The 26,406-nt window shown below is 54.7% G+C and overlaps 10 protein-coding genes and 1 non-coding gene across 11 annotated transcripts; 6 read left to right on the top strand and 5 right to left on the bottom strand.

The window, feature by feature from the left end:
- Nucleotides 1-229: 229 nt before the first annotated feature.
- Nucleotides 230-2,414, top strand: EV422DRAFT_542772 (ras family-domain-containing protein). Its single transcript, XM_053071298.1, has 6 exons — nucleotides 230-567; nucleotides 926-1,099; nucleotides 1,185-1,250; nucleotides 1,330-1,424; nucleotides 1,578-1,690; nucleotides 1,881-2,414. Exons 1-6 carry the CDS (start codon nucleotides 504-506, stop codon nucleotides 1,990-1,992), a joined length of 624 nt encoding a protein of 207 aa, XP_052922152.1. The 5' UTR covers nucleotides 230-503; the 3' UTR covers nucleotides 1,993-2,414.
- On the bottom strand, nucleotides 2,415-4,191 carry EV422DRAFT_542776 (mitochondrial carrier domain-containing protein). Its single transcript, XM_053071299.1, has 3 exons — nucleotides 3,739-4,191; nucleotides 2,901-3,640; nucleotides 2,415-2,804 (listed from the first exon to the last, which is right to left on the bottom strand). The coding sequence occupies exons 1-3, from the start codon at nucleotides 3,849-3,851 to the stop codon at nucleotides 2,752-2,754; spliced, it is 906 nt and encodes a 301-aa protein (XP_052922153.1). The 5' UTR covers nucleotides 3,852-4,191; the 3' UTR covers nucleotides 2,415-2,751.
- Nucleotides 4,192-5,183: 992 nt separating this feature from the next.
- EV422DRAFT_542779 (uncharacterized protein) lies at nucleotides 5,184-7,126 on the bottom strand. The gene has a single exon (XM_053071300.1). The coding sequence runs from the start codon at nucleotides 6,888-6,890 to the stop codon at nucleotides 5,325-5,327; it is 1,566 nt and encodes a 521-aa protein (XP_052922154.1). The 5' UTR covers nucleotides 6,891-7,126; the 3' UTR covers nucleotides 5,184-5,324.
- A 706-nt stretch (nucleotides 7,127-7,832) lies between these two features.
- Nucleotides 7,833-9,682, top strand: EV422DRAFT_258773 (uncharacterized protein). Its single transcript, XM_053065780.1, has 3 exons — nucleotides 7,833-8,080; nucleotides 8,184-9,421; nucleotides 9,487-9,682. The coding sequence occupies exons 2-3, from the start codon at nucleotides 8,251-8,253 to the stop codon at nucleotides 9,642-9,644; spliced, it is 1,329 nt and encodes a 442-aa protein (XP_052922155.1). The 5' UTR covers nucleotides 7,833-8,080; nucleotides 8,184-8,250; the 3' UTR covers nucleotides 9,645-9,682.
- Nucleotides 9,683-11,507: 1,825 nt separating this feature from the next.
- On the bottom strand, nucleotides 11,508-11,579 carry EV422DRAFT_t132. Its single transcript has one exon. It is a non-coding gene; the product is annotated as a tRNA-Asp (tRNA).
- A 1,402-nt stretch (nucleotides 11,580-12,981) lies between these two features.
- On the top strand, nucleotides 12,982-15,328 carry EV422DRAFT_542786 (uncharacterized protein). The gene has a single exon (XM_053071301.1). It carries the CDS (start codon nucleotides 13,437-13,439, stop codon nucleotides 14,883-14,885), a length of 1,449 nt encoding a protein of 482 aa, XP_052922156.1. The 5' UTR covers nucleotides 12,982-13,436; the 3' UTR covers nucleotides 14,886-15,328.
- Nucleotides 15,329-15,333: 5 nt separating this feature from the next.
- Nucleotides 15,334-16,199, top strand: EV422DRAFT_622864 (uncharacterized protein). The gene is made up of 2 exons (XM_053074190.1): nucleotides 15,334-15,887; nucleotides 15,976-16,199. The coding sequence occupies exons 1-2, from the start codon at nucleotides 15,549-15,551 to the stop codon at nucleotides 16,126-16,128; spliced, it is 492 nt and encodes a 163-aa protein (XP_052922157.1). The 5' UTR covers nucleotides 15,334-15,548; the 3' UTR covers nucleotides 16,129-16,199.
- On the top strand, nucleotides 16,200-16,939 carry EV422DRAFT_542788 (uncharacterized protein). The gene has a single exon (XM_053071302.1). It carries the CDS (start codon nucleotides 16,240-16,242, stop codon nucleotides 16,759-16,761), a length of 522 nt encoding a protein of 173 aa, XP_052922158.1. The 5' UTR covers nucleotides 16,200-16,239; the 3' UTR covers nucleotides 16,762-16,939.
- EV422DRAFT_542789 (uncharacterized protein) lies at nucleotides 16,940-19,651 on the bottom strand. The gene is made up of 3 exons (XM_053071303.1): nucleotides 19,139-19,651; nucleotides 18,399-19,010; nucleotides 16,940-18,317 (listed from the first exon to the last, which is right to left on the bottom strand). The coding sequence occupies exons 1-3, from the start codon at nucleotides 19,405-19,407 to the stop codon at nucleotides 17,012-17,014; spliced, it is 2,187 nt and encodes a 728-aa protein (XP_052922159.1). The 5' UTR covers nucleotides 19,408-19,651; the 3' UTR covers nucleotides 16,940-17,011.
- A 1,308-nt stretch (nucleotides 19,652-20,959) lies between these two features.
- EV422DRAFT_542791 (S-adenosyl-L-methionine-dependent methyltransferase) lies at nucleotides 20,960-22,595 on the bottom strand. Its single transcript, XM_053071304.1, has 3 exons — nucleotides 22,247-22,595; nucleotides 21,997-22,181; nucleotides 20,960-21,920 (listed from the first exon to the last, which is right to left on the bottom strand). Exons 1-3 carry the CDS (start codon nucleotides 22,272-22,274, stop codon nucleotides 21,246-21,248), a joined length of 888 nt encoding a protein of 295 aa, XP_052922160.1. The 5' UTR covers nucleotides 22,275-22,595; the 3' UTR covers nucleotides 20,960-21,245.
- A 149-nt stretch (nucleotides 22,596-22,744) lies between these two features.
- On the top strand, nucleotides 22,745-26,242 carry EV422DRAFT_542800 (uncharacterized protein). The gene is made up of 14 exons (XM_053071305.1): nucleotides 22,745-22,984; nucleotides 23,078-23,177; nucleotides 23,263-23,372; nucleotides 23,450-23,506; nucleotides 23,578-23,630; nucleotides 23,710-23,807; nucleotides 23,875-23,930; nucleotides 23,998-24,131; nucleotides 24,201-24,232; nucleotides 24,298-24,389; nucleotides 24,453-24,509; nucleotides 24,574-24,944; nucleotides 25,015-25,656; nucleotides 25,728-26,242. Exons 2-14 carry the CDS (start codon nucleotides 23,140-23,142, stop codon nucleotides 25,938-25,940), a joined length of 1,953 nt encoding a protein of 650 aa, XP_052922161.1. The 5' UTR covers nucleotides 22,745-22,984; nucleotides 23,078-23,139; the 3' UTR covers nucleotides 25,941-26,242.
- Nucleotides 26,243-26,406: the final 164 nt, after the last annotated feature.

Below are 26,406 nucleotides of genomic sequence, written 5' to 3' on the forward strand. Positions count from 1 at the left end.
CGGACGGAACAGCAGCGTCTCACGTGCGTTCACCGCAGGGTTTATATTCTTTTAATGACGATAATGAATTCTGAGCTCAAATCGTTTAGCACATGCCTTCATGTCTTAGGATTGGGGGGCCACGAGCAAGGCCAAATGATTAGCGCGCGAGTTAGACGGCGGCCATGAAGAACACCAGGTTGATTAGGACACAAGGCGACGCGCAACGGCAGCCACCGACATCATGTCATGGCCATCCACCTCAAGATTGCGGCCCTTGTTTGGCGTAAATCTCGTTGCCCCCCCGCTGAGCGCTTTTCCCACCAACGCTCACACCCGCAAACAGCAGTCCCAGTCTTCCGCTTGACCCAGCCAGTGTCCACTCTACCCGCTAAGAAGCAGACCCCACTCAGTCTCCACCACCAGATACACCAATCCACATCCCAAACGGTCCTCTGTCGCGACATTTCCGAAAGGGTCCCGCCGCGTCATCTTTCCGCCGTCTACTCCCCACTTAACGCGCAATGGCGACCAGCAAGTCCGCCAGTTACGACTACCTAATCAAGCTGTTGCTTATCGGTGACAGTGGTGAGTATTTCTGATAGAGGTCCCGTTGTGTCTGTTTTCTTAGGCGAGGATCGTGGGGAAATTCGGGAGGATGCGACTCCTGAGCGCGCGGGCTTGGCGGAGATGGAACATGGTACAAATGGAGATTCTGTGACTGGCCCTCAGAAAAGCTACCTTTGGAGGACTACGCAGGACGGGGGTTGGCTGAATATGGGGAGGAGGTCGCAGCTGGCACCCACGCAACCGTATCGTACGCGCCATGCGTCAGCGTCGCGATAAATGGTCGTCGGCGAACGCCTCCAACACGTCTTCCCGCATCACTTTCACCCGCGCAACATTTCTCTGACGCTGAGACTTCCCCATTTATTGCGCCTCACAGGTGTCGGGAAAAGTTGTCTCCTCCTCCGGTTCTCCGACGACTCCTTCACGCCGTCCTTCATCACCACCATCGGTATCGACTTCAAAATCAGGACGATTGAGCTCGATGGCAAGCGTATCAAGCTGCAGATTTGGGATACGGCGGGTCAGGAGCGTTTTAGGACTATTACTACGGGTGAGTGGGCCACTTTTATTCTCGTGGGAACTCGATATCGGGAGCAACGGAAGCTGATCAATTTTCTATTCTCGCCTCTTTGCAGCATACTATCGCGGTGCCATGGGTATTCTGTTGACATACGATGTGACCGACGAGCGTTCTTTCAACAGTGAGTGTCCCGCATCTCGATCATCAAATGCGTCGAGCGATTTTTCTCACGACCCGATTTTCCCATAACCATTTATCAGACATCCGAAACTGGATCCGCAACATCGAGCAACATGCGAGCGAGGGAGTAAATAAGATACTGGTCGGAAACAAGTGCGATATGCTGGAGAAGAAGGTGGGTTTGGAAAGGACTTCCCGAAGATGCTGCAAGGAGAGGGTTGTGCAGTACCTCAAACCGAATTCATGAGATTACGACGAAAATCAGCAAGGGATATGAGAATTATCCAGAGGAGCAATCATTAAAATGCTCATTCCTTATTGTGCTCAGGTGATCAGCAAGGAACAGGGACAAGCCCTTGCAGACGAATACGGCATCAAGTTCTTGGAGACCTCTGCTAAATCCAACATCGGCGTCGAAGAGGCTTTCTTTACACTCGCTCGGTACGTATTCGGTTACAACAGATTTTGAGGCGGACAGATCACGGCTCTCGGATCGCGGAAAACAGACAAAATGCAAAGCGTTTCTTTCGTGACCTCCTTCCCCTCGAAGTCTTCACATCCGCTTCTGCCATTATCCCTGCCACGAAACCGCGCCACTAACCCCCTCCTCCACCACTCAAACGTTAAACAGGGACATCAAAAAGCGCCTCATCGACACAGCGCAGGACAAACCGGAGAAATCGGCCGCGGTGAACGTGAATGCGGAACCTGTGAACCGACAGGGCGGGTGCTGTGGGAAGTAAATGGGATGGGAAAGACTCTTCCGATTGCCGACACAGACCGAAATGAAAAATATAGAGATGTTCCGATGTTCCCTACCTATTCATTGAAGAACGCAGACAGGTCACGAAAATCGATACAGCGCGATGGGAAAGAAATATGGCCAAGCGCCGCGTGCCCTTGTTGTTGTACGGACCGATTGAGCGCACCACTTCCACCACCCGTTAGCCCCATCATGCTTTGTGTGAACACCCTCCCTCTTCCACCTTCGCCACGCACCCCTCCTTCCCTCCCTATCCTCTATCCTCCTTCCCTATCAAACCCTCGTGTGCAAACCCTTGTGTACGTTTTCTTTTGTTGTGTGGTTTCTTTTTGTTTTGTTTCGCGATTATAAAATGGGACAAAGTTCCAACACCACCCTGTGTTCCTCTTTCTCGTCGTGGCCCAGGTTTTTTCGGAGCGGGACCAACCTTGCACTCCGAACACACCACACGGAAGACGCCCAAAACCCCGCTGCCTGACATACCCTTGACGGAAACCCATATGTTATAAATACGTTGCTATACAAAATTGTGTGTGTGTGTGTGTGATGCCGGGGGTATGTCATGTATGGTATGGCACGGTCTGCGACTGGAATGTGCTATGGCTTATGCAAGGAAAGTGTCTATGGCGTATGTATGTATGCGTATGTGAAGGGGCCCGATTCATGTGGCCCGATGAGTGTCTGTTGATGGGGTTGCGGGCGGGATAAATGCCGTCCGAAAGCGTAGGAATCCGTGTGCTCATGCCGGATGATTATTGCTTCGCTCGAATATTTTCTTTCCGACCTCGTAGCCTGTTTTTTTTTGAAAGATGATCGTCAGTGACCCTACTTGTATGTTTGGCCCGGCCCCGCTATCGGAAACCCAAACTTCCATGAAAAAATACTCACTGGAAATCATGACGGCACAAGCCGGCGCCACCTTCGCGATCCTCGGACTCACCCCCCTGAAAAGCCCCCTCCACCCCTCCCGTCGCACGATACCCCTCATCACCTCCATCGTCGACGGGACACTTATCGGGTGATGCTTCGTCGACGGGGGATGTTGCGCGGCCTGCTGGAGCGTCTTGGCCACGTCGAAGGGGGTGGTTATCAACGCGGCGAGGGTGCCGCTGGTGGCGCCGGCGAGGAAGGCGTTGCGGAACTCGAGGTAGGTGTTCACTGGAGCGTGTGTTGGTGTAGTGGGTGATTGTGGAGCGGTGGTGAAAGGTGGATTCCCACTCCAGGGCCCCCCTGTTTCTGATATACCCGACGGAGAGGACCCACCGTCCAACCCATCCAGCCACTTCTTGCCCCCCTCATACCCAATCCAATACACCGCCGAAAACGGCACATCCCGCCACAACGTCGGTGTCAGCCCGCGCCATAATGCGATCCACCCGGCATCACGGACCATGGCGCGGATGTTGGTGAGAGCGGAGGAGAGGGTGCGCAGGGACGAGGTGGATTGCATGCGGGTGCGGAGGAGCTCGATGGGGGAGATGGCGGTTGCGGCGAGTGTGCGGGCGGTGGCGCCGGCTAATAGGGGGGCCCATTGGTCTTGGTTTTGGGATTTTAGGTGGGCGGAGATTAGGTCGCGGATGTGCTCGTAGCCGGTGTAGTAGATTACTGTGGAGGGGATGGACATGATTCTGGACGAACGTAAATGGAATCAGTACTCCGGCATTCCTGATCGTTCTCCATATCCCATCCTGCGCGAGGAAGTGAAGCCGGACGACGTATCACTCACAATGTCGGTGACAGACCCCGCCAGAGGGACGATAAGCCTTCGTATCGGACAATCTTAATCACGCCGTCCTGTAGGCGAAAATGGTTTGATACGTTAGCATTCCCGAAAGACATGCCCCACACAGAAGTAGATCAAAGATAGGTGCAAGCGGCGAAACTCCCTTCCTCCGCAGAACAGTGAGACACGGCTCGTTTTGCGGGCGCCTCAGCATCCCTCATCGTCACCGGCGCCGACCATCGCTCGCAAAGCTTGTAAAGCACATTCGCAGACCTTTCGATGCCATTTTCGCGCCAATGGTGCAATCCCCGCTCGTCCCTAATCCCTCATCCTCAGCCTCACATTCCACATGGAAACAACCACGCCCTCAACCTACCCAAGTCCCATTAATCCTCGTCGCACTCCCTATTCCACTGGCACCGCCGATCCCTGCCACACCACCAGCACCCCCCACCCTCGCCCACCCCACCCCCTTCGCATGCCCTCCCTCCCCTGTTCGATGATGTATACTCGTATTCACTGATGCTGTTGACGCTGGTGGTGTTGATGGCGGTGGTGGGTGGTCCATGACACCGGTCTGCATGCGCGTTTTCACGACATCGAATGGCGTCACTGTGAACACACAACATCGTAAGCTCATATTCGAAGGTGAGTACTATGCGCATTGCGATAGACACGGAAACCCATGAAACAACGGACGCCATACCTAACAAGGAGGTCAAGATAGCACCCGAGCTCGCCGATATCATCTTCTGGTACGCGGTCGAGCCTGCCCATGGGTATTTTGGCGGTGCGGTTGCATCTTCCATTGAGAGCTGTGTTAAATCAACCATATCGATAAGCAGCCAAGCCATGGAGTGGGTCGAGATAGCATTCCGGCCAAAACTCCGCGCAGAGCGCGAAATGCTCCCTCTGTGAACTGTGTGTATTTTCATACCTGCGGAGGATCGAGAGTAGGCAGCGCGCTCAAGGCCTCCAGCTCGCCTTCGGCTAGGGCCATCTGGAGTCGGATATGTGCTGTGGCTGAATGTCTACGGGTTTGGTTGCGAGGAGAGTCGGAAGTGTGCGAACAACGGGAACCGAGTAGAATGCGTCGCAGAGACGAGGGATTTCGAGTAGGGTTTTCGTTATGCAAGCCCGGAGGAAGACGGCCGGGTGGTGGCAGTGAGTGCGTGAGATGGAAGGGAGTGGTTGTCGTCTGTCGTTGTTTGGTTTGGAGAGGGCAGGTTGGGGTTGGAAAAAAAGGGCCAGCTCGAAAGACTGCGAGGAAGTTCCGCAATATCGACTGCGCGCCGCGTCATTCATCAGTGTATCGCGTTCCCGATTCCGACCCTCGCCCACCCGTCGCATCTGTGCGATGTGCATCGAGGCATCTCTGGTTGTGCGCAACCTCGCAAAAAGTTAAAGCTATCAAGGTACTTCCAGCGAACGGCAGCAGTAATGCACGACAGCAGTATTTTTTCTATGCGTGCATAGTGACAGTGAAAACGATGTACAAAACTGCAGTTGCAAATGCGATGACTAGATCTAGATCTAGATCTATATGTAATGGAATGCATGAATAGACAAAGAAAGAAAGGGAATCCGAATCAAGTAAGTACAGCCCACTGCTGCAAAACCGAGGTAACCGAGGTATTCGACGCCCGCGCCGCCGCAAACAACCACCTGCTATCCGCCGACAGAGCAAACGGCCAACCGGCGTCCGGATAACCTCCAACAAGTTCACCCGTTCCAGCATTCCATTGCAGCACGATAGGCGTCTCCGCTCCGGTGGTCGTAGCGCACTGGAACACCCACTTCCCATCCGGCGACAGGGACAAGGGGTGATGCGTGACGAACTTGAACCCGGCGCCGGCCGTCGCAAACACCTTCATCCTCGCCCCAGCCGTGTCGAACGGGGAAGAGTAGATCGTGGTATCTGAGAATAGTAGGAAAACACGCCGCGAGTCGAATGCTATGGACACCCACTCTGCCGTTGCGTTGCCGCCGGGTATATCCGGAGGCGGCAGAGACTCTGGTGTGAACGTGAGCTTCAACGGCGTCCCGACTCTCCCGAGTCTCCACACAGCCGCCTCGATGGTGACGTTGAACCGCGTGCCCAGGCCAACCCATAACCCGCTTCCCTGCGATGAGAATCGGAAATGCGAGCCGCGTCCAGGGCCAAGCGCGATGGAGCCGCTGGTGTCGCTACTGTTTCCTTGCGTCGCGCCAACGGGTGCTTCATACATTGTGTCGAATATACCCTCTCCGGTGTTGGACCTGTAGTACATGACGGACGAGTAGATGCCGTACGAGTACACGTTGCCCCTTACTGGAGACAACATTGTTGCGTTGTCTGAGCCAGTGAGTGGCAGATTCACACGAGAGACCGTATAGTCGGCGTTGATGTAGAGGGTCCGACCCGCAGAGTCGACCGGATCCATCGCCAGCCCAAACACTTGAGTCACGTTGGGGATTCGTAACAGCTGGGTCTCGCCCGTGTCGACAGACCACGACCTGACCGTGAGGTCCCTGCCACCAGCAGTGTAGACTTCTTTGTTGTTTGGCGATACCGCGATGGATGTGATGGAGTTCGAATGTGCGTCTAGGTTTCGATGTACCACCCCGTAGCGGAGCGGAGTGGTCGATTCATCAGGGGTGTTGTTTCGCAGTTTTAGGCCTACTGTGATGAAGGATATGGCGAGGATGACAGCTACTATTGCCACGGCGGCCAAGATTCGCCCTTTGGTTGACCTTAGAAGTCTCGTGAACGTGTTCTGTTTGCCACGAAAGTCCAAGCTGTCGTGGGAAGACATAGAAGAACCGAACTGCGCAACAAGAACCCTCCCAGGAAGAGCCTCACTTCGGGATGTCTGGCCGAATGACAGCTCCGATGCCCGCTCCCCCACTGACGACCCATATTCCACGGAATGCTGCCGACACGCTAAAGGAATCGACGTCGCAGAGCCATGCCATGCAGCACCATGGTCGTGGCGGGAGGGTCCATTGTCCGCACGAGCGGCAGCTAGCCTAGGGTAGAGTGCGGACTCATCATATGGAGGTGGTGCCGCTGTGAGGCCGGCCTCGAGGTGGTGGAAACTGGACTGGCGGGGTGGGGGTATTCGAAACTTTTCTGGATGCCGGGTTACGGAGGTGGCGGGAGGGGAGGAGACCATGACGGTCTACGGGCATCCCAATCTTGACCGACATGGGGACCTACCCACCTGTACCTCCCGATATATACAGTATGGACGTCTCCGTTGGGCGTTCATGCTGTAGAGAAGACGCCTCTGCCGCACGGACGGCGTCTATCTATCCGCAGTGCACACCGTAACGGACACTATTGTGAAGTAAATTTCCTGCTATGAGGTGTGCGTCCCCACCATCGTGCGGTTTCTGCACGACGCGTACAACACCCGCCTCCAACCCCCTCCGGTACTTCCCATGAATCCCATCGCATTTGGACTCACTTGAACAGACAGCGTCAATTGGAGAGAGGAGAGACTACATCAGATTCATCACCGCATGGATGGCTACGTCCGACGGACAAGAACATGCTGCGAGCCTGCCACAGCCCCAATTCCCTTCTCCGGTACCTTAAGCTCCAGATTCAAAACTGGACAAGTGAAATACGGCCAGATCAGCGCGGGGGGTGGCGCTCGGATTGGGTCACCGTTAGCGGACTATCGACGACTCGATTCACTCGAAGGCGATGTCCTTCCTTGTACAATATATACATGGAGCGATGACAGGCAGTTCCCGTCTGCCGATTCATCGAGTGCATCAAAACCAACAACGGTGACTCGGGCGTCGCATCAAAAGCGACCACGGCGTCTTGGCTTGATCCTTGAGTCTCCGTGTTCGGCCCCGGCACGTGCGAATAGGCCAAACGATATGGGACGGAAGGTTGACGGCAAAACCACCGGTAAATGCTTGCTCTACGGAGCGGGTGACCCACCGCTTTTAACGCGTGACGGAAGCTTGTTTGTAAGGTGACTCATGGTGTCATGTCCGCCTCTTTTCGACGGACAAGACATGCAGCAGCGTCACCATCTTTGATTGGGTGAGGCCCTATGGATAGCTGAATTTCCGCCAAGGATAGACGGTTATTGACAGTATGGGCGGTCATTTGCAAGGGAGGTGGAAAGAGGTGGAAGGCCCCGTGGAGGATGGGGAAAACACGTTGGCAGGGGTCTCGTAATGGTGATAAGCGCGTATTCTGAGATGCCGGGCACAGAGATCACGCAGCACAGCAAGACAGATAACGCGCAACGCCAATATCCGCCGCCCATAAAAAGAGAGGAACGTGGACAAGCAGCCCCTCATCCTCCCACCACGGACACCCACACTAACACAACCAAAAACGGTACAAATACTCCACGCTCGGGAGAGCAAGGAAGATTCTCGTCGCAACGCCTATCACTGTCAGGGCTGTTTAACCTACCGCGTTCAATTGAACACCTCCGCAGCCGACTTCAATCTCCGGAAGTTATCTGACAAATTCAACCGGCAACCCTCGAGAGCAGAACGACCAGCATGGCTATCGCCGAGAACACTTCAACCGAGCCCCCGAGCTCGCCGTCTCCTGCCTCAACCCCTACACCACCCACAGGCACCATTCTCGGCGCTCCGGCCATTGCCGTTGCTACCCCGCTAACTCCACCGCGAGCCATACGGGCTCCCTTGGACATTGAGACGCACCCAGCAACCCCGCCAGAGACGGTCGCCCACGGCCTGACCGAACACGTAGAGGACGCCTTTGCCGCGCTTGCCCTCGCAGCCGCTGCCTCTGCCTCCGAGTCAAAACGCAGGTCGTCCACAAAACCCACCTCTGCTGCGCGCCGTGTTCGAACCAGCAGCGAGACGACCGACCACGACCTCCATGCCTCAGTCACATCCTATGTCGGCGCCTGCCACGCTCGCGAGCAACTCCGCCACCACCTCTTGAAAGAGCGCCAAAAAGCGGAGCTGCAGCACCATCAGCAATTCCAATCCTACCGCCGCTGGTACCTCCAACGCGACTCGCTCGCCCGGCGCCTGAAAGTCGGTAAGGAAGGCTCCCGTCGGCGGCGACGCTTCGATAATGATCATTTCACCGACCACCCGATCGTCTCGCAGCATAAACATGATGCGGATTTCATGACCAGGGGCGATTTGCTACCCGGGTTGGATATGCCGCGGCCGCCTGGTGTTTTTGCACGGTTACCAAGGAAGGTGTTGGCGGATCTACCGACCGAGGGGTCCTGGAATGCCGGGAAGGAGGAGAATGTCTCTAAGGAGGCGGCGGTGGGCGAGGCCAACCTCACGCGACTGGATCGCCGGTTAAGGAGCCAGATTCGCCGTAGTGCGTCGGCGAGGGAGGTTGTGCGGATGTTTGAGGAAAGGATTCTCGAGAAGTTCGTGCCGCTGGATGGGTCGCCGTTGGCCAAGTCTGCTGACGAGAACTCGTCGTCTTCCTCGTCCGATGAGGATTCGCTTGACATTGAGGCGGAGTATGAGATCATCATCCGGGAGGTGGACCTTCCGCCTTCCAAACAGGCCGCGCCGGTGGATTCCCGACCTCCTGTGGAGGAAACACCTGTCACTGTCCAACCCGCCCCCGAACCGCAATCTTCACCACAAGCCACCCTCTGCCTGGAGATCACAAACACCTTCTTGCGACTCATCGTCCACGCCATGTGTCGCTACTACCGTCTCGTCTCGCGAAGTAAGGATACCCTCCCACACCACCTTCCACTCAACTTCCCTAATTAAACCTCTTACTCTCATCAGGCATAGACCACACCTCGGGCACCCGCCTAACCATCATCGAGCACCCCCTTTCTGTCATGTCACCCTTGGTGTCCTCGTCGACGACGCTGAAAGATGTGGCGACGCATATCCAGTTCCCGATGCCGTGTCGCTCGTTCTTTGATTACGTGTTTGCGTAGTGAGGGATGTGGGCGTGGCGGTGGTGGTAGTGTGAGCCGTGCCTTTGACGTTGCGCTACGCCTGGGGGCGAAGCATTATGTCTTTCGCCCCACAAGCCGCATCGGTTTTTGGCACCGGAGGTTTGACTTTTGCTGGTTTATTGTTTCGTCATTCAATACGAATTCTGTATATCCTGTACGAGTTGGACTTGTATGCGATTTCGAAGTCTTTGTGACGGCGTGTTGCAAGGTGTTGGGATAGCTTCGCGACGGGGGTCGCATAACGCTTATGTCAGCAAAAACACGTAGGTAACGCGTAGACTCCCAACATTTGCCCGCTGCCAAAACCTCGGAAACAAAACGACTGGCCAGTGGAACACTTCCAGAACATCATGCTTCTAACGGCAACCGATGAGAGCATCGATCGCCTTTCAAGCTGAACTGCTCGAACCAGTAGAGGAAAAAACACTGGCTTCTCAAACAAATTTCCGTCGAGTCTGCCGGCCATCCCACCTCCAGCTCAGCTGCACTGTTTGGGGACGTTTACGCTGCTCGCCAATGCGGTCGCCCCTCATTCACGGGAGCAAGAGTCGCGTATGTCCCTGTAACCGCGGTTAGCAAGCTTGTCAGACATGCGTGGCCGAGTGTTGAAGTTATCGGAATACCACCCCGGTTGTCTTGGCTCCAACGATGACGCTCGGCCCGCACCCACCGCTGATGGCTTATTTCCCCCGTGGTCATCCTGATGTTTGCTGCTGGTGTCAAGGAGCCGCCTGCTTCTGGCGACACGCACTTTGTGGCCGCGGGAGTCGGGGGAGGAACCAGCTCGCACGGTTGCTGCCAAAACACTGGGTCTATGAACTACTCCCATCCGAGATCCTTCACCACACTCATAAGCGATTATGAAACTCGTGATCGTTCTGGAAGCGCAACCTGCAAGTTCTCGTCTGGAGGAACATCGATCGCGTAAAGGCTGTGTCGGCAGAAACGCGTGAGTCGGTCGACTCGGCACGCGTTCTGGATCGAGTCCCGAATCTCGACATCCGCCCGTGAGACATCAAAAAGACGAAGAAACATAAATATCCTTCCAAGCAGACCCTCTCAGACGAGCCCGTCTTCCACCAATCGCTCCCCAGGTCCCCACCTGTATGCAATGAGGCTCGTACCCCGTTCGTCAGTCCCACCGCGGTTTGCAGCGAGTGTAGCTCGTCTCAGCCAATGACAAGCTGACCCACTGACAACGGAGGAGATGACAGCATGCCCTCGCTCGAGCTCTCTCCGAGAACTCATTCAGGGGTGCACGAGGGAAGGTCAAGACACGGAGTCGTCTACCACATGGACACGACTCGGGCGCTTCCCCGAGGGACCACAGTCTCTAGGCCACGGCGGACCTGGAGTCCCGAAGCGACTTGCGCCTGGTAGCTGGGTTCCCAAAGCGTCAGCAAAGAGAGGGTGTGACGGTCACGGGGACTACTTTTCTTACAACACAGTACATTACCAAAACGTCAGAGGGATACACCTTCAACCCGCAGGAGAACACGATGTGGAACCACGTATAGCCTCGACGACGGACATATTCAATAGGACCGCCGTCGGCTTGACCAAGGTAATGATGCCTGGTGGGGAGTGTCTGAGTCTACTCGCCACCGGAACAAAGATGGCTGCCCAAAATTCTGTGTGAAAACAGTGTAAAAACGAAGCCCGCATTGTCCATCTTTAGGATTTCGGCCTGTCGCTCGACATCGGCATGTGGAGAGTTGTCAGCGACAGTCTCACCCGTTCTTTCGGACCAACCACATGCGAGGGCGGTTTCACGTCGTTGAGAGCAAAGATGAAAGAGTGCTAGGGTGAAATAAGGAAAAGGGGAAAAGAAAAAAAAAAATGCTCCCAGTCCGGGAATCGAACCCGGCTCTTCCGCGTGACAGGCGGAGATACTAGCCAATATACTAACTGGGATTGGATGAAAGGACGCCGGACAATACTCATCATATACAGTACGTGTACTCCCTCGCTGCCAAGAAGATGGTGGCGTTGACCGACTCATTTGACTTTCGGGATATCTAGGTTGAAAACCGACAAACCCGTCCGGCAAATGATCAACACCCTGGAACCCCAGGTGTATGAAGGACTCCTCACGTCGGGACAAGCGGCTGATAAGGTGCTGCATGAGTTTATAGATAGGCAGCGGTGGGGGCTTCTCAGGTGACGGTTCGGGCGGCGATCGCTTGGCAAGGCACATGTTGAACATCTGTTATGCAAGGGGGCCTCAGATACTGGCAGGGTGGGAGGGAGGGTGCCGGATGGACATTACGATATGGCTTTCTCATTAGCACGTTGCGTAGGCCGTTTGTAGTTCAATGCAGCGATAGAGAGAGCTATATATATAGGATGCCGGGGCGTATGGAGGCGAATGAATCTTTACATTCATATCTATAGGACTGCTTTCCGGTCGGAGATGTCTGAATCTGAATGTGAACGCGTTCTGCGATGACGACGCTTCTCGCAGCTCAGCTTGTGAGGCTCGCATCCGATAGCGTCGCGCAAAAGTTCTACAACACCGTCCCCATCCACCACTCTCACTGCCAAGAAGATCGCTCTTCCTGAGTTGCTTGGTCGGTGTGCAGAGTTGTTTTTGGACCCCTTTTAGAAGAGACTCCTCGGAGTGAGGCTGGATGCCGAAGGCACCAATGGCTCTAGAGAAGTGCCTCTCGATGAGTCGGGCGGTGAGGAAATCATCCCCGCGGGCACAAGTTCCCGTCTTTGAATCCGTGCCGACCGTGGTGTGGGTGTGCAGAGTTGTTTTCTCCGGTCACTTGCACAGAAGGAGGCTGGCTGCACACTTTGGGAGCGACCAATGGTGGGTCTCATACAAGCGAGTTCCCCTTTGCCGCGAAACAATGATGTGCTGAGTCAGTGAGTTTTTGACAATGGGAGGCAAGAGATAAAATTTGAATGAACGGAGAGCAGGAGGGGGCTGCTGCGATTGGGTGGACGCCGGACGGGTGGATGCGGAGCCAGCGCCAAGAAGGCGGATCGCGTGTGGGCTCGTTAATTATTGGGGCTCACGTGATTTATTTTAGGAGCCCAACAATCCACAATGCGCAGCCACCGATGAAGGTGTTTGCGCCGGGTCTCCGGTCCCCACAGACACCTTAATAATCGGTGAGAAGATAACGGACATCAACAGGAGAGACGCAGGAGAGACACAGGGGGATAAGGAGGGGATTGTGAGGAGTTGGTGGTGGATTGTGCTGTGAGTGGTTCTCCCGGGAGTCGGCCAGTGGTTCTGACTCACCGTTATGGGTGCAAGACAGGACCCGCCATATGAATTTGAAGCGCAACCGGGCGCAAAACTTGCATTATGGCAAGCACGGGCTCTGGTGTACGTTCGCAGCTCGCTCAAAGGACTTGCTGTGCAGGCAGCCGCCGCCCGCAACAGACGCCTCTCGCAGACTCCAAACGACACACAGACACACTCCCACAGGCCGCCACCACCACCCACCGTGCCTATCAGTCAGTCGTCTTTAGCCCTCAGCCTAGAGACACTTGTGTGTAGGAGTGAGTGCGTGTCTCGACATCTCGTCTTTCAGCAAGGGAAAGGGATTCTGCAACTGGGACCGTGTCGTTCAAGCCACACTTGTTGCTCTCGAGAAAGGCGAAGAACACCGCGCGTGGGAAAAACAGCGCCAGCACAAGGAGGAGCGTGTCCATGGCCTGCTGGAATTCGCAACACTCATAAGGGCGAAAACGTCAAAAGGACGAAAGTCTGTCAACCTCACGGGAGACGATATCGGTATACCCCCCCCCCGGAGAATGGCCTTCGTCATGGCAGCAGCACCAGCTTCAAACTCCTGCATTGTTCTCACAAATACAAAGACTTGTGCAGCTCAGGAAGGCCAACCGGTTCTCACGGGCGCATACTACAACTCCACAGAAACCTTCGACGATTTCATAAACCAGTCTTTCGACGATAACCCAGCGTATGTGCAGGGCTTCAAATCGGGGTTCGACTGCCCAAACTACGACGGCAGCGGGCAACGCTACCACTTAACTTTCTATTGCGCGTGGCTGGTCCGTGCCTCCGCGGCCAGCTGCAAGAGTTTCGGGGTAACGCCTACGAAAGCGGCATTACCATTATGCAGATCGACGTGCCTGGCGGCGCGGGACTCGCTGGTGCGGCTGTTTACAAACCCGACGTACTGCTCAGCAGCACCGAATGCACAGGCGCTGACCACACGGACCGAATCGCAGAATGCCTACACGAGCATGTGCGGGGTCCTAAAACTAAATAGCGGCGCAGGCTGCGATAGCGGGACACTCGCTAGTGAAATCAACACCTGCGGATTCATCCACGCCCCTGAGGCCCTCACCTTTTGCAAAAATGCGAGCAAAAACGGCGCCACCATCGACCCATGCTGTAAACAAGTCGAAGGTTTTGAGTTCCCGACCGATTCACCCGTCAGCAAAGGCGTTATCGTCGGGATATCCCTCGGCGCCATTTTCGCCGTCATCGCCCTCATCTACGCCTTCTTTGTCTTCAAAGCGCGGCGTCAGCGCCAAAATCGCGGTGATGTAGGCGTGTACAACTCAGCAGGCAGCGGCCGCTCAGCAGCATCCACCCGTTCGGACATGAAAGAACGCAATCGGCCCCGCAGCGGCTCCCTCCACTCCCTCGCCATCGGCAAGGAGAAGGATATGTTCCGCGGCGTCGGGTACGACGAGGAACGCATTTTCTCCGCCTCCAGCTCGAACCACCATGACTTGTATAGTCCCCGCAGCCCGATGTCTCCACCATTCACGCCAAACCGGTCCTCGCGAATCCCGCTGATGACACACCGCGGCAGTTTTGCAGTAACGAGCCCGCCGCCAAATATCCCCCTCCCAAGCCTCCCCCGCGGACCAGAAGATACACCCACATCCCCCTCCCCATCCCACGACCCATTCCACTCCCCCGCCGCCTCCAACCCCTACCGCCTTACCGAACTCCTCACCCCCGAAACGCATTCCCTGAACGGGAGCACGATTGCCGGCAGCCATCGCAGTCGGAGCACGTTAGCGACATTGACTGCGCGAGAGGAGGCTACTGCAGCGACTGCGGCAGTGGCGGTGGCGGGAAGGAAACCGAGCGTGCGTACGGATATCCAGCCGACGAGGATGAGGGTGTGGGCGGAGTATGTGCCGAATGTGAATGAGCCGGATGAGTTGGAGTTGAGGGTGGGGGATGTGGTGCTTGTTGTGGAGACTTATAGTGATGGTAAGTGATTCATGACGGATTCTTTCGGATTTAGGAGGGAGTTGATTGACTGACTTTGGCCTTTTTTTTTGTCCTTTTCTCTAGGCTGGGCGCGTGGACAGAACCTCAGGGGATCACAAGAAATCGGCGTATTCCCCGTCGCTTGCCTGCAACCCACCAACTCGTAGACCATCAACCCCGAACATTATCCACTCATTGCGCTTGGATGGGGCCCCACATGGCGTACACCCTCCCCATCAACCGCGACGTACTCTTCCTCCTTCCTATCTATCTAGTCATCCCGGCGATAACCTAGAACCAGACACAGACCATTCTACACTAGACGAGAAGCTAGACATTTTCCCCACTGCCGCACGTACATAGACCCTTATCATTACAAGCGTTGAGCGCCCTTTTGACATTTTGCAATGTTTTTGCATATACCTGAATCAAACGTTTATCTATATGGATGGAATTTGCGTTCAAAAACATGTAGGGGTTGTGGAAGAAGTGCGCGTAGGTTGACCCAGACAGAATTCGGGACCACCGCGTTGAGCGACCATGGTTTGCACGCTGGTTTGCACGGCGTTGGGAGCATTGCGACCATTCATTAGACATTCCACTCATTCGCCCCAACACTGAAAAGCAGCCGAAGCCGGTCTCCCAGAAAGGCCCAGCCTCCCCTCCCAACAATGGCCGTCCCACCACCCCCATCCACCACCCCCGCCCCCTCAGACATCAAGATCGACCCGTCAGTCTGGGAAAACCCCTACCACCCCCTCCCGGGGCCCCCCCAAACCGCGGCCGAACGCACCCTCCTCCAATCCCTCATCGCCTCCGAACGAGCCTCCGCCCGCAGCGCCATCTCCGACAAACTGACCCATGCGTCTCTGAAAGAATGCGCAAAGGACAATTGCGCGGACGTGGAATGGCGGTGGATGGACTGTCTTGTCAATGGCGGGTGGTGGGAACGGCAGATGGGGTGTGGGGAGCGGAAGGAGGAGTTTCGGCGGTGTATGCGCATGCAGATGGTACGTCTCTCGCGAGCCACCCCCGTGGGGTATATGGGTTGGTCAGAAACTCATAACCCGTATATGCGATTGTCATTTCCGTTCGCAGGAAAACCTGAAACTCCTTGGCTATGAAAACCACGGGACGACAGCGCGGGAGAAGGCGATCATTGCGGACGAGGCTGATCGGGTGTATCTGAAGCAGAGGGCGGAGATTGCGAGGAAAGAGGCGGAGGAGAAGGGGCAGGCGGGGACGGTGTGAGATTGGGGGTTGGGGGCAGGATATTTTCGGCGTTGTTGGTCAAGGCATGGGGAAGTGATGCACGGCGGGGTTGGGAGGGGCAGCTGGTAGGTGGGGGTCCGGGGTTCTTCGATGGAGTGGGAAGGGAGAGCACGGCGGAGCGAGTCGGTCGATTTTGGGCAGCGGGGTTCCATCACCTCGACCGCACACACGTATATAGTACGGATGCAACAATATCACTCGGTCCCTCCCCGCTCGAAGCTCGGGGGCGAGGCGTCGGAGTGTTCGGCATATGACTCGGCGTACGGCACGAGCAGGTTCGTGCGCCATAGAATACACCACTTCACTGGAAAGCATATCTCGGTCGGAGTTATTCATGTCATCTTTCTATGGCTGTTGGGCGGCTCTGGATCAGACTCGAGTCGAAGACTAGGCTGTATGCTTGATACGATCGGCCTTTCGAACGGTCATTTCGAAAATACTAGGACCTGCTTGATTTGCAGTGCGCCTGCAGTCTTGATGGCAGAATCTAACGTTGTCTGCGATAGTAGATATGTTGAGTGTTTGGATGAGGCCGCCTTGGCTTTCGAGTCGGATGGGCATGACAACTTCTGCTTCAGCTTCAATGCTAGCGGGCATCTCCTGAGGACCTGAGGCGGTTTCAGGATCATCGAGTTAGGCAGTCCAGCGAAGCAAGTCCTTCGGCCAATGTGGGACTTCCACGAGTCAGCGAAGATTTGAGGCACATATCTGATGTAAAAGTTTCCTTTATAATTGAGCATCATGTCAGAAAAGGCATGTGACAAAGAGAAAACGAGGCTCATAATGTAATGCAGAGGCCCCGGTGAATGAACGCAATATAGTCTGTGTCTGAAATGGGACTTGGAAAGTCATATAAAGTCTACTAGTGTACTGCGAGCGGAGTGCCGCCTTCGCCTCCAGGATTGGTATCCAAATTTTCAGGGTTTCGGCCGAAACCGTAGCGGGAAACGGCACCACGATAGTTGGCCTTGGGAGGTGGGAAGCCCGGTGGAATGTCGGGAGCGGATGTTCGTGGCCGTAGGGATGAGGCACCGGGTGGCAGCGACCCCGGACTGATACCATCGCGCCGAGCGGGCACATACCACCGGGCGATTTTAGGTGGTACAGCAGGTAGTATACCGGTGGTAATCTTTCCAGGCTCAGAGCACAGATAGACAACGGACGGGGGGGAAGCCTTTCGTAGCCGCGGTGAAGAGAACCCGGGTGGCGCTGGTACTACGGGAGACATCGTTGGTGGTCGAGAGGAGGAGAAGCAATGAGGTGATTCATCCTCAGCGTTGGGGGCGATTTCAGGTCTCAAATACGTCCACGCGGTAGGTTCGGCAGCGCCTTCAGTGGCTGTTGTCGGCTGTATCGTTTGCGGGGGCGAAGGGTGTTGCGGTTCGGACCTAGCGAGTGGTTTCGGGACCATCGCAACGCAAGCATCGTAGAATCGCTTCCGCTCCAGTTGTCTCGCACACCATATGGTTTTCTGCTCACTGCGGAAATCCTCGTAGGAGGACTTCGCCAACTGATGTAGCTTGAAAGTCAGCTGCTGGTGACGGAGATGCTCCTTCTGCGCTCTTTGATATTCCCACATCATTTGCTCGCCGTACCAAAGGTGTTGCTTCTCATCACTCGGCGTCGGACGCACTCCGAAAACATATACCATCTGATTCCATTCGGCCAGATGTGCCCGGTACCGCCGCTCGTAGTCAAGGTAACGCTCGTTGATGATTTGGAGCTCCGCTTGGGATTGTTTCCGGTCGCTCTCGTAGCTGGCGAGCGTTCTTTCGAAGCCATGCTGTGAAAGTATCCGCCTTTTCTCATGGAACTTTAGGGTCTGCTCATGCTTTTCCCGCATGCGCGTCAACTCAAGGATCCATTTCGGGGTCCCTTCCTTCTGCAGCGGTTTGTTCCGCATTTCCAAATACATGTCGCTCACGTGAATGAAATGGAATGACTGGCCATCGTCGGACCGTACGAGTCTCGTCCACGGCATTTGCGTGCCCACGTCGTCCCAATTGCCCTGTCTCCATACAGTATCCACGTGGTGTTTCCAAGCCTTGTACTCAGCTAGTTTTACATGTGTGTCGAAGTCCAAAACCTTGAGGAACTCCCATTCCAGCTGGCCAAGATCCAGCAACGGGATCCCGCTTAATGTATGCCAAGAAGGATTGCCCCATGCACTGAACGGATAAGAAAACCGAAAAATGATCAGTTGCGAGGTCATGCCAATTCTAGCTGCTCGCGGACAAACGAGTACTTACTTATCATCGTGGGCCTTGTTTGCAAGCATCAAGGGCAAGACGATGAGAATCACTTGTCCCCATGCATGCTTGTGAATCTTATCCACGAAGTTCTTTGCGGCCCTTTTGCGCGCGCTCGTGGCGTCATCAGGGGGCCCTTCGACTTGCGGAACGTGCTGTCCCGTCAACTGCGAGAGCTTGAACAGTAAGTACAGGGCGATGTACACTGTCGGCGGTGGAACGTTAAGCCTGGCATTGCGTAACAAATCTTCGGTCCAGCCGTCAAGACAGGTGTCCGTGCGCGGCGCCCACACACCGTCGCGCATGCCGTATGACGTATAGAGCGTGTTGCCGTCGTGCTCCTGACCAACTGCTTTGGCGGCCCTAACGAGGAGCATTGCGAGGAACTCGTATGACTCGGGTCCTGACCCGCTTGAATCAAATCGCAACTCGCCCGACTGGTCAACGAGACCACCAGCAGAGTCTTTGCAGCAAACGGCAGGGAGGTCCGGAACGGAGTGTTGTTCGATTTCCGGGCACAGACGACCCTCCGGAACGTCGCTCTCCCATGCGCTGGGGAAAGTATTGCTTTCATCTAGCGGCCATCCGAAAGTCAATTGATTTGCCTCGGGCCTAGGGACAATCGAATGATAGAAGGAAGAAAGAGAGGGAATGATGAGCAGATACATTCGCAAGATAAGGGACGCCCATCCCACTCCGACCGGAACCAGCACAACGACGAAGGAATTCCCAAAACATACTTTGGTCCTAGGGCAGCATAGTATCGCCATTGCTCGGCCTCTGTGCTCAAATGCGATACGCCACCCTTGACGATCGCGAGCCGCTCCTCGTTGCTCGTCCACATCTTCAGAGTCGAAACTTCCTCGGGCTTCATGACCGACAACGCACGCTTCCAGAGCTGTTGGGAGTACGGGTCGAAAGTCTGCTCGGTAACGGTCGGGGCTTTGAATGATGTGCTAGCGTCAAGGTCCAAGATACGACGCAGCTGGTAAACAGTCGGGACGGTCATGATTGAGTGCGATGGCTCAATATGTTCGTGAGCGAAATAAGGCAAACGAAGCTCGAGAGCAGCGGGAGACGCAGGCAAAGCGACGGTGTAAGGATTAAGGCGGAGTTAATGTCTGCGTTGGCAACAGCTGGCGTCGAAACTGCAAATGCTGTCAATCTGCTCGAGGTCCAATGCTGCACAGGGGGACTTCTCATTACAGGAAACTTCGAGGGATTTGAGCGGGCACCGGAGCTTATATAATGGCTTCAATTCGATGCTGATGTACGCCCCCCCTCTCCGTGGGTTTGCAAGGGCGGTCGAGGAAAAAAGGACCAGGTTGCGCCTCCATTGTCAGTGCGTATTGTATAAACTTTGTTTACGTTTGTTTACCAAAACGAACCAACATGCTTTCTGACATTCGGTCATTTCCTCATTTCCGAGGCGCCTTCCTTAGCTAGGTCATGCTCAACCCCCCATTGAACCCAGAGATCCACAAACGACTGGAAGTGGCGGGCTGGGCAGGCGGGCTGGGCATCTAGCCTCTCTTCCGCTCATATGCTAGCAAGAATAACCTTATTTTTCCATTCTTCGGAACGTTTACGCCTTAGAGAAACGACGGGGAGATCGAGGTCAAGAGCGGACTCCGCGCGGACTGCTTACTAAGCGGCGCAGCACGCGCGCCTACCTGTCGAACAGGTGTCTTACGAGCCCTATCGGCCATTTCAAATTGGGACAAGCTTCTCGGTCATGAATGCGTATCAATGTCGTGCGTAGTCAACGGATGCTATACCCAGGCTACTCAGCCGGACTGAATAGCGGGGCGCCTTTTGACAGTTTTCGACGGGTTCATCAAGAAACGGTATAGCGGCACATCGTTTCTGACCTTCCTCTACGAGCTAGTATCAAGTTGGTCTCATGCATCCGAGGGACTGTTCATCAGAGCTCAGGTCGCAAGCTTTGCGCCAGGATTGGGTTGATGGCGGCAATCGGTTGATAGAACAAAGGTTAAATGGCCCCATCTTTTACTTTCATGTGATGTTGAGACCGCTCAACGTTCTTTGTGAGCATCGCTGCACCACCAAGTGGGAGGATGCGAACTGCACGCGCAACGTATCGGCTGCAACGCTAGATGCGTATGCTCTTTCTCCAGTGATCTACCTTTCCGAAGTCTCTTTTCCCTGACGAGTCCGATCGCGCAATCGGACTCGGCCCATGTCAGGTTGCGTGGATTGCGGCGACGCCCGGGTCATTGTCCAGGTTGCCCGATTCGCGAGGGCGGCTCAGGGTTCTTGTCACATTTGCCTTCAGGTTGTGTGAGTCGTGCCGGCGCTCTGCTGGGTGAGAAGCTTCTGTAGTCTGCGATTTACCGGAGAACGGACCGTGTGAAATGCTTCTGTGTGTTCCCAGCGAGCAGGGTGAATCGATTGAGCTGGCGAACGGCTTTTGTCTGTTGCCGGAGAGGGACTGCCAGTCCTCCATGTCCCTATTCCGCTGAGCGTGAATGTTGCTTGAATACTACCTTGAAGACCCTCGGCCATGTTTGACGAGCAGGCGGTCCCCCCCCCCCCCCCCCGTAAAAATTTTTCGACGACAACGATCAAGACTGCGCTAGACAGCGTAGAATCGCAACATCGGCATCCACCTGCCGCTCGCGCGACCTCGTCATGAAACATCGAGCTGTGCGGGTACCTCACATCAAACTCCGCAAGTGACTCGATTTTCGGTGAGGTTGTCCTTTCCCATGGTCGATCAATCCTTGTTCTTCCGCTATATACAGGATGTAGCTGAGCTTCCGTTTCGCTAGGTTGAAACTACTATGCATACACTACGGCTATGTTCAACTGGAAATCTCCCCGTCTTCATTTTGTTCGGGCGATGATGACAACTCCAGGCCATTGAGTCTCCCATACCTCATCCCTATCAGTAATCCCTTCCTCCTTAGCCGTCGTCTCGATGAAAGCATCAAGCGCGTCAGGGGCGCCCGCATGTTTATCGACATAGTTTTTGTACGCCGAAAAAGTGCTAAGATAGTCCTTCAACCCATTCAAGCTCAGGTCCCGCTCGATGATCTGCACGCTCTTCTTGACAGCGTCATACTGGCGAGGCCAGTTTGGGGGATTGTGCTCGCTGACGAATGTGCCGCTTAGTGGGTAGTCCCACCTCTCCACATCTACGAAGCCCGCTTCCCGAGCGGCATCTTCGAAACCCGAGTACTTGCTATCCAAAACGGCACGCTTGCCCTCCCAATACTCTCCCATCTGTCCCTCACCGGTCCCATAACAGAACGCATGGACACGTTTCGTGATGCTTTCGCGTTTGGGGAATTGGAGGAGGGTGTAGCCCCAGACTGCGACAGTGCCTTTCCCATCGGGTTTCAGGACGCGGTGGGCTTCTGCGAAGAAGCGTGGGATGTCGAACCAGTGCGCGGCTTGACCGGCTACGATGAGGTCGGCGGAGCCGGTTGGGAAAGGAAGCCTCTCTGCGGAGGCTACGCTGACTTTGACGTTATTGGGGAGGCCTTTGGGTGCCTCGCTCTATTTGAAGTTCGCGTCTCATAACTCAGATGGGCATGTTGATAGACTTTGAGTTGCACCGACTGACAAGACTCACCACCATGCGCTCGGACGGGTCCGTCGCCTGAACATTGGTGAAGCGCGATGCCAGTGCACCAGCTACCTGGCAGGTCCCTGCACCACAGTCAAGGGCAGTTCCTGTACTTCCATGATGGTACTCCAGTAAGGCAGAGTATAGCTGGCTCGTGTACTGCGGCCGGTACCGAAGGTACCTTGCGCTATCTGTATGATACATTATTAGCTCCCAAAGGCCGTGAGAAGCCTGCAGCCACCTTGACAATCCATACCGAAGCCAGCTTTCGCAAAGGTTGCCATGTTGCTGTGTTGATTTCTGATGTTCACACGGAGATGATTGTGACGCCTTTTGCTGCAACTGAAGCGTCGTCGGCTGGGAGTCAGTCGGCCCTATTTATGGGGGCGCTGACTTGGACGAAATGGAGGATCCGCTTGGAGCCTGCTGCCCGTTCGCCTGCCCAGTCAGTCCCAGCGAGTCCCCGAGCGGTACAGTACAGTACAGTACGTACCTCGTGCCCATGGTCGCGCGTTGCTATAGCTCCTGGGCCCGCCAAAGGAGCCTTCAGACGTGCCTCAGGATCGCGCCGCGTTTCCGAGCCTTGGCACCCCGATCATGCATACAGTATGTTCACATTGATGAGTGTCTTTTGAGCCTATAACATGTGGATTAGGGCTAATAGGGCAGCAGCTGTCAGTAAATGGGTTATTAGGGCAGCCGGGGGCTTACAAGGCTTAAATAGATCACTATTTAGTACTGAGTTCTGAAAGAGGGGACGGTTGAACCAGAACCGCGGAATCTGGCTATTCTGATGAGAGATGTTCTGATGGGCGGCGGCGCGCTCACAAAGGGATCGATGGTGTCACAACTTCAACTTCAACACCGACGCGGCAAACACCCGCAAAGAGCCCCAAACAGCAAGCAAGCAAGCAAGCGACGACCGAACTTACTGTAACTTACAAACGCACCGCTTTTTCATACACTCTCTCCGAGGAAAAGGCTTCCAAAAGACGTATATATATACCTGTCCAGCTGTTCAGAAGAACTAGGCTTCGCCCGCACTTCACGGAAAGTTGAACGCTCACATTTTCATTGGGTTTGAAAGGAAATCCCCAGTCCTTCCCCCCCGTTCCCCGTTCCCCGTACGCAACGAGCAGCACCTTAGCCATGGACCCTCGGTACTTTCTACCACCGGCTCACACTCGGTATGCATCATATTCTCAGTTTCGGTCAAGGTTTCTCTCGATGCTCATTGTCGAGGACGCAGCAGCTCACCGTGAACTTCTGCAGGGAAGCAACCCACGGCGGTGAAGAAACCGACCGGCCATTGTCCCTACAGCGCTACGACTCTAGCGGTGGACCTCGGAAGCTTGCTATGATGGAACCCAAGCCCAACTTAGGTATCAGCTTCCTGAGTTACCCACGGCAATTGCAAAGGACAGTCGACTGATTCGTAGTGGAACGCTTTTGTTCGAAGGACCGACCGCCCAGATACCACCTTCCATCAGCCTCACGGGAATGTACTCAGCGACAGGTGGGCGCTGACGCTCGCAGTAGCTCGACGTTTGCGTCACAAAACTTACTCACATGTTTCTCGTCCTGTAGGGTTCGATTTGCTTGGAATACTATCTTGGGTCGTGAATCGACCAAACCCAAAGGTACGGCTCTTGCTCAACCAACAAATACGCCACAGAAGGGTAGCAATTGGGACATCACGCTTATCAGATCCTACGCTAGATTCATCTCGGTCCCGTGGATTTGAGTTGTGCCTTTCTGGTGACAGATCCTCGGAAAGATCAGAATCCTATTGTCTACGCAAGTGAGACATTTACAAAGTGAGTTGGAAAGGACGCTGTGCCATTACTTGGGATCGATTGAAGTCTCACTTTGGAATCCCTCCAGACTGACGGGATACTCGAATGCCGAGGTCCTCAATCGATCATGTCGATTTCTGCAAGGTATGCCCTGCCCTACTTCCCGCACGTTGGAATCCGCAGATCGCTCAACTTTGTTCTTCTCTGTCAGATCCCGATGGACAGCAAGAGAAAGGCGCAATACGGCGTTTCACCGATCATAGCATAGTTTGCAAGTTGAAGCATGACGTGGACGCGAACAACGAGTGTCAATATACCCTGATCAACTACAAGAAAGGAGGAGAGGTGGGAATAGATTGAAACGCAGCGCGGCACTTATCACCGCTAAAACTCACTTCACTGCTTTTCTTTCAGCCCTTCATCAACCTGCTCACGGTCATCCCAGTGTGAGTTGGACGACGCTGCTGGTAACTCCCATTTCCGTGGCAGTCTAAGTCATATCCTTATGCAGGGAACTATACCGTCCAGGGGAAGTCTCTTTCCAAGTCGGTTTCCAGGTCGACCTAGTCGACCAGCCACAAGCAATCCTCGATCGAATGAGAGGTATGGGTCGCGCCGCAGCTCTGAGATCTTTTGGCAGAACGTGCGCTGACTCTCACTCTGCAGATGGGACGTATACGATCAACTACCAGCTGAACGAGCAGTTGGCTGGGTCAAAGCCCGGTACGTCCTTTATCAGACGGATCTGGTAGAAAACGTGGCCTACACACTGACACGCAACCCCCAGGTGCCATACAAAACTCCCAATCTTTCCAGCGCAACATTGCTGGCCTAGTGTCGCCAGCCTCGACAACAAACCCTTCCGATCCGCCGTTCCTAGAAGGTGTCGAGGACTTCCTTGACGACATGGGCGACTTTGTGCATATCCTCTCCCTCCGTGGGCTGTTCCTATACGCTGCACCAAGAGCTACGAAGCAGCTTCTGGGGTACAGTGCCGAGGACGTTATGGGCCATAATCTGCATGAATTCGTGCATCCGTCGGATTATGTTGCTGTGATGCGAGAGCTTCGGATGGCCAACCCCGGGGAGTCGATCAACATTTTGTGCCGATTCCGTCGGAAGCACTCTGGTTATGTGTATTTGGAAATCAACGGACACGTGAGTTCCTGAATACTTCTCCTGTCTCGTGGACGTTGGTCATTAAGCAAGATTTCATACCCCAACAAAGATCTACGAAGGCAACAACAGCAAACGAACAAAATGCTTCATCATGACCGGCCGCGAAAAAGAAGTCGGCAGCCTCATGGTGGACGACGTCCTCCTCCCCGACAAAGAAAACCTCGAAACATGGGTCAAGCTTTCCCGAGGAGGTCTAGTCCTCCACGTCTGCACAAACACCATCCCCTTCTTCGGTGATTCCGCCGACTCCCTCCTCGCCAAATCCCTCAGCGAGAACCTCCACGACAGCGATCAACAGATGTTCCTCGACGCCCTCGCCCGCGTCCGATCCTCACGCAGGATCGAAAACGTGCGGTGTAGGATCATGCTCAAGCGCGGTGTCCTCCCCGTCGTCATCCGTCTCTACTCGGAAAAATGTAAACCGTCCACGTCACCATTCACAACCAACCCGGCCACGACATCGCAAACGTCCTCGACGGTACTCTGCCAGATCAAAGTCGTGGAACCGGGCAAGACGGACCCGCTGGATTTGAAAAGTATTGTCGAGTACAAGGATCTGTACTCGAATGGGGACCTGTTTGATGTTATGCATGAGGTTCGCGCGACGAGTTTGCAGTTTGAGTTGAATCAATTGAGGATACAGAATAAGCGGTTGAGGGAGGAGTTGGATATGCTTGCTGCTCCGAAAAAGGTACGTTTCTGCAGTTATACTATATTCGCTATCAGTGTTGCAGAGAGCTTAATACCATCCCTTTGAAGCAGAAACACGAAGGCCCTCAATGCGCTCAATGCGGCACGCACATCAGCCCCGAATGGCGGAAAGGCCCCGACAACCAACGAAACCTGTGCAATGCATGTGGACTGCGGTATGCAAAGTCGGTACGGAATCAGATCCAGACGCAGACATCGGGCACGCCGGGGGCGATGCCGAGATCGCCGGGGGAGATGTCGTCGTCGGGGCCGTTGTCGGGATGAACTGGATTTGTTCTTCAAGGCTTCCTCGGCTACCCATCGTCGAGTATTGTGTGTCACACATGCATTGTACTGTACCTATCTCACCGCCGCGATCCATCGCACAAGCCAAGCGATGCGCAATTTTTGGACCTCCCATTTTCTGAAGTTCGGCCGCGCTGGGCCGCGTCGCGCTCTATTGTCACTCGTTTCCCATGGCCAATGGCCCATATTCGTGTTGCTCTACGCATTGTATATAATTTCTATACACTTTCAGTCGCTATGTTGTAAGCTACTTCTCCTTTGAGCGTAAAATATCATCGTGGTAATGCTTACATTCCCGCCCCAATCCGTTGCCTTGCGCAGCTTACCGAAAAGATTTGCCTTGATCAGGCAAAAGACTGCCGCATCGGCACATCCAATGCGATTCTGCATAACCGTTAAATCCTATCCGAGTGTGTCATCAGTAGCGCGCGTCGAGCTTTTGCGC

The sequence above is a fragment of the Fimicolochytrium jonesii genome (assembly GCF_025526975.1).
Source record: "Fimicolochytrium jonesii strain JEL569 chromosome Unknown EV422scaffold_30, whole genome shotgun sequence".
Classification (NCBI taxonomy): domain Eukaryota; kingdom Fungi; phylum Chytridiomycota; class Chytridiomycetes; order Spizellomycetales; family Powellomycetaceae; genus Fimicolochytrium; species Fimicolochytrium jonesii.

Excerpts from the sequence above, each read along its gene's own strand:
- EV422DRAFT_542791 (XM_053071304.1), bottom strand. The coding sequence starts at position 22,274 with ATGGCAACCTTTGCGAAAGCTGGCTTCG. Across the intron at positions 22,182-22,246 it reads CTTTGCGAAAGCTGGCTTCG|ATAGCGCAAGGTACCTTCGG; the intron begins GTATGGATTGTC and ends TGTATCATACAG. Across the intron at positions 21,921-21,996 it reads ACCCGTCCGAGCGCATGGTG|AGCGAGGCACCCAAAGGCCT; the intron begins GTGAGTCTTGTC and ends AACTTCAAATAG.
- EV422DRAFT_542776 (XM_053071299.1), bottom strand. The coding sequence starts at position 3,851 with ATGTCTTTCGGGAATGCTAACGTATCAAACCATTTTCGCCTACAGGAC. Across the intron at positions 3,641-3,738 it reads CGGGGTCTGTCACCGACATT|AATCATGTCCATCCCCTCCA; the intron begins GTGAGTGATACG and ends ACGTTCGTCCAG. Across the intron at positions 2,805-2,900 it reads TTGTGCCGTCATGATTTCCA|GCTACGAGGTCGGAAAGAAA; the intron begins GTGAGTATTTTT and ends AAAAAAAAACAG.
- EV422DRAFT_542786 (XM_053071301.1), top strand. The coding sequence starts at position 13,437 with ATGGCCTTCGTCATGGCAGCAGCACCAGCTTCAAACTCCTGCATTGTT.
- EV422DRAFT_258773 (XM_053065780.1), top strand. The coding sequence starts at position 8,251 with ATGGCTATCGCCGAGAACACTTCAACCGAGCCCCCGAGCTCGCCGTCT. Across the intron at positions 9,422-9,486 it reads CTACCGTCTCGTCTCGCGAA|GCATAGACCACACCTCGGGC; the intron begins GTAAGGATACCC and ends TACTCTCATCAG.
- EV422DRAFT_542788 (XM_053071302.1), top strand. The coding sequence starts at position 16,240 with ATGGAGTGGGAAGGGAGAGCACGGCGGAGCGAGTCGGTCGATTTTGGG.
- EV422DRAFT_542789 (XM_053071303.1), bottom strand. The coding sequence starts at position 19,407 with ATGACCGTCCCGACTGTTTACCAGCTGCGTCGTATCTTGGACCTTGAC. Across the intron at positions 19,011-19,138 it reads TATGCTGCCCTAGGACCAAA|GCCCGAGGCAAATCAATTGA; the intron begins GTATGTTTTGGG and ends GATTGTCCCTAG. Across the intron at positions 18,318-18,398 it reads AACAAGGCCCACGATGATAA|TGCATGGGGCAATCCTTCTT; the intron begins GTAAGTACTCGT and ends TTATCCGTTCAG.
- EV422DRAFT_542800 (XM_053071305.1), top strand. The coding sequence starts at position 23,140 with ATGGACCCTCGGTACTTTCTACCACCGGCTCACACTCG. Across the intron at positions 23,808-23,874 it reads GCAAGTGAGACATTTACAAA|ACTGACGGGATACTCGAATG; the intron begins GTGAGTTGGAAA and ends GAATCCCTCCAG. Across the intron at positions 23,931-23,997 it reads ATCATGTCGATTTCTGCAAG|ATCCCGATGGACAGCAAGAG; the intron begins GTATGCCCTGCC and ends CTTCTCTGTCAG.
- EV422DRAFT_542772 (XM_053071298.1), top strand. The coding sequence starts at position 504 with ATGGCGACCAGCAAGTCCGCCAGTTACGACTACCTAATCAAGCTGTTG. Across the intron at positions 1,100-1,184 it reads TTTTAGGACTATTACTACGG|CATACTATCGCGGTGCCATG; the intron begins GTGAGTGGGCCA and ends GCCTCTTTGCAG. Across the intron at positions 1,251-1,329 it reads CGACGAGCGTTCTTTCAACA|ACATCCGAAACTGGATCCGC; the intron begins GTGAGTGTCCCG and ends ACCATTTATCAG.
- EV422DRAFT_622864 (XM_053074190.1), top strand. The coding sequence starts at position 15,549 with ATGGCCGTCCCACCACCCCCATCCACCACCCCCGCCCCCTCAGACATC. Across the intron at positions 15,888-15,975 it reads GGTGTATGCGCATGCAGATG|GAAAACCTGAAACTCCTTGG; the intron begins GTACGTCTCTCG and ends TTCCGTTCGCAG.
- EV422DRAFT_542779 (XM_053071300.1), bottom strand. The coding sequence starts at position 6,890 with ATGGTCTCCTCCCCTCCCGCCACCTCCGTAACCCGGCATCCAGAAAAG.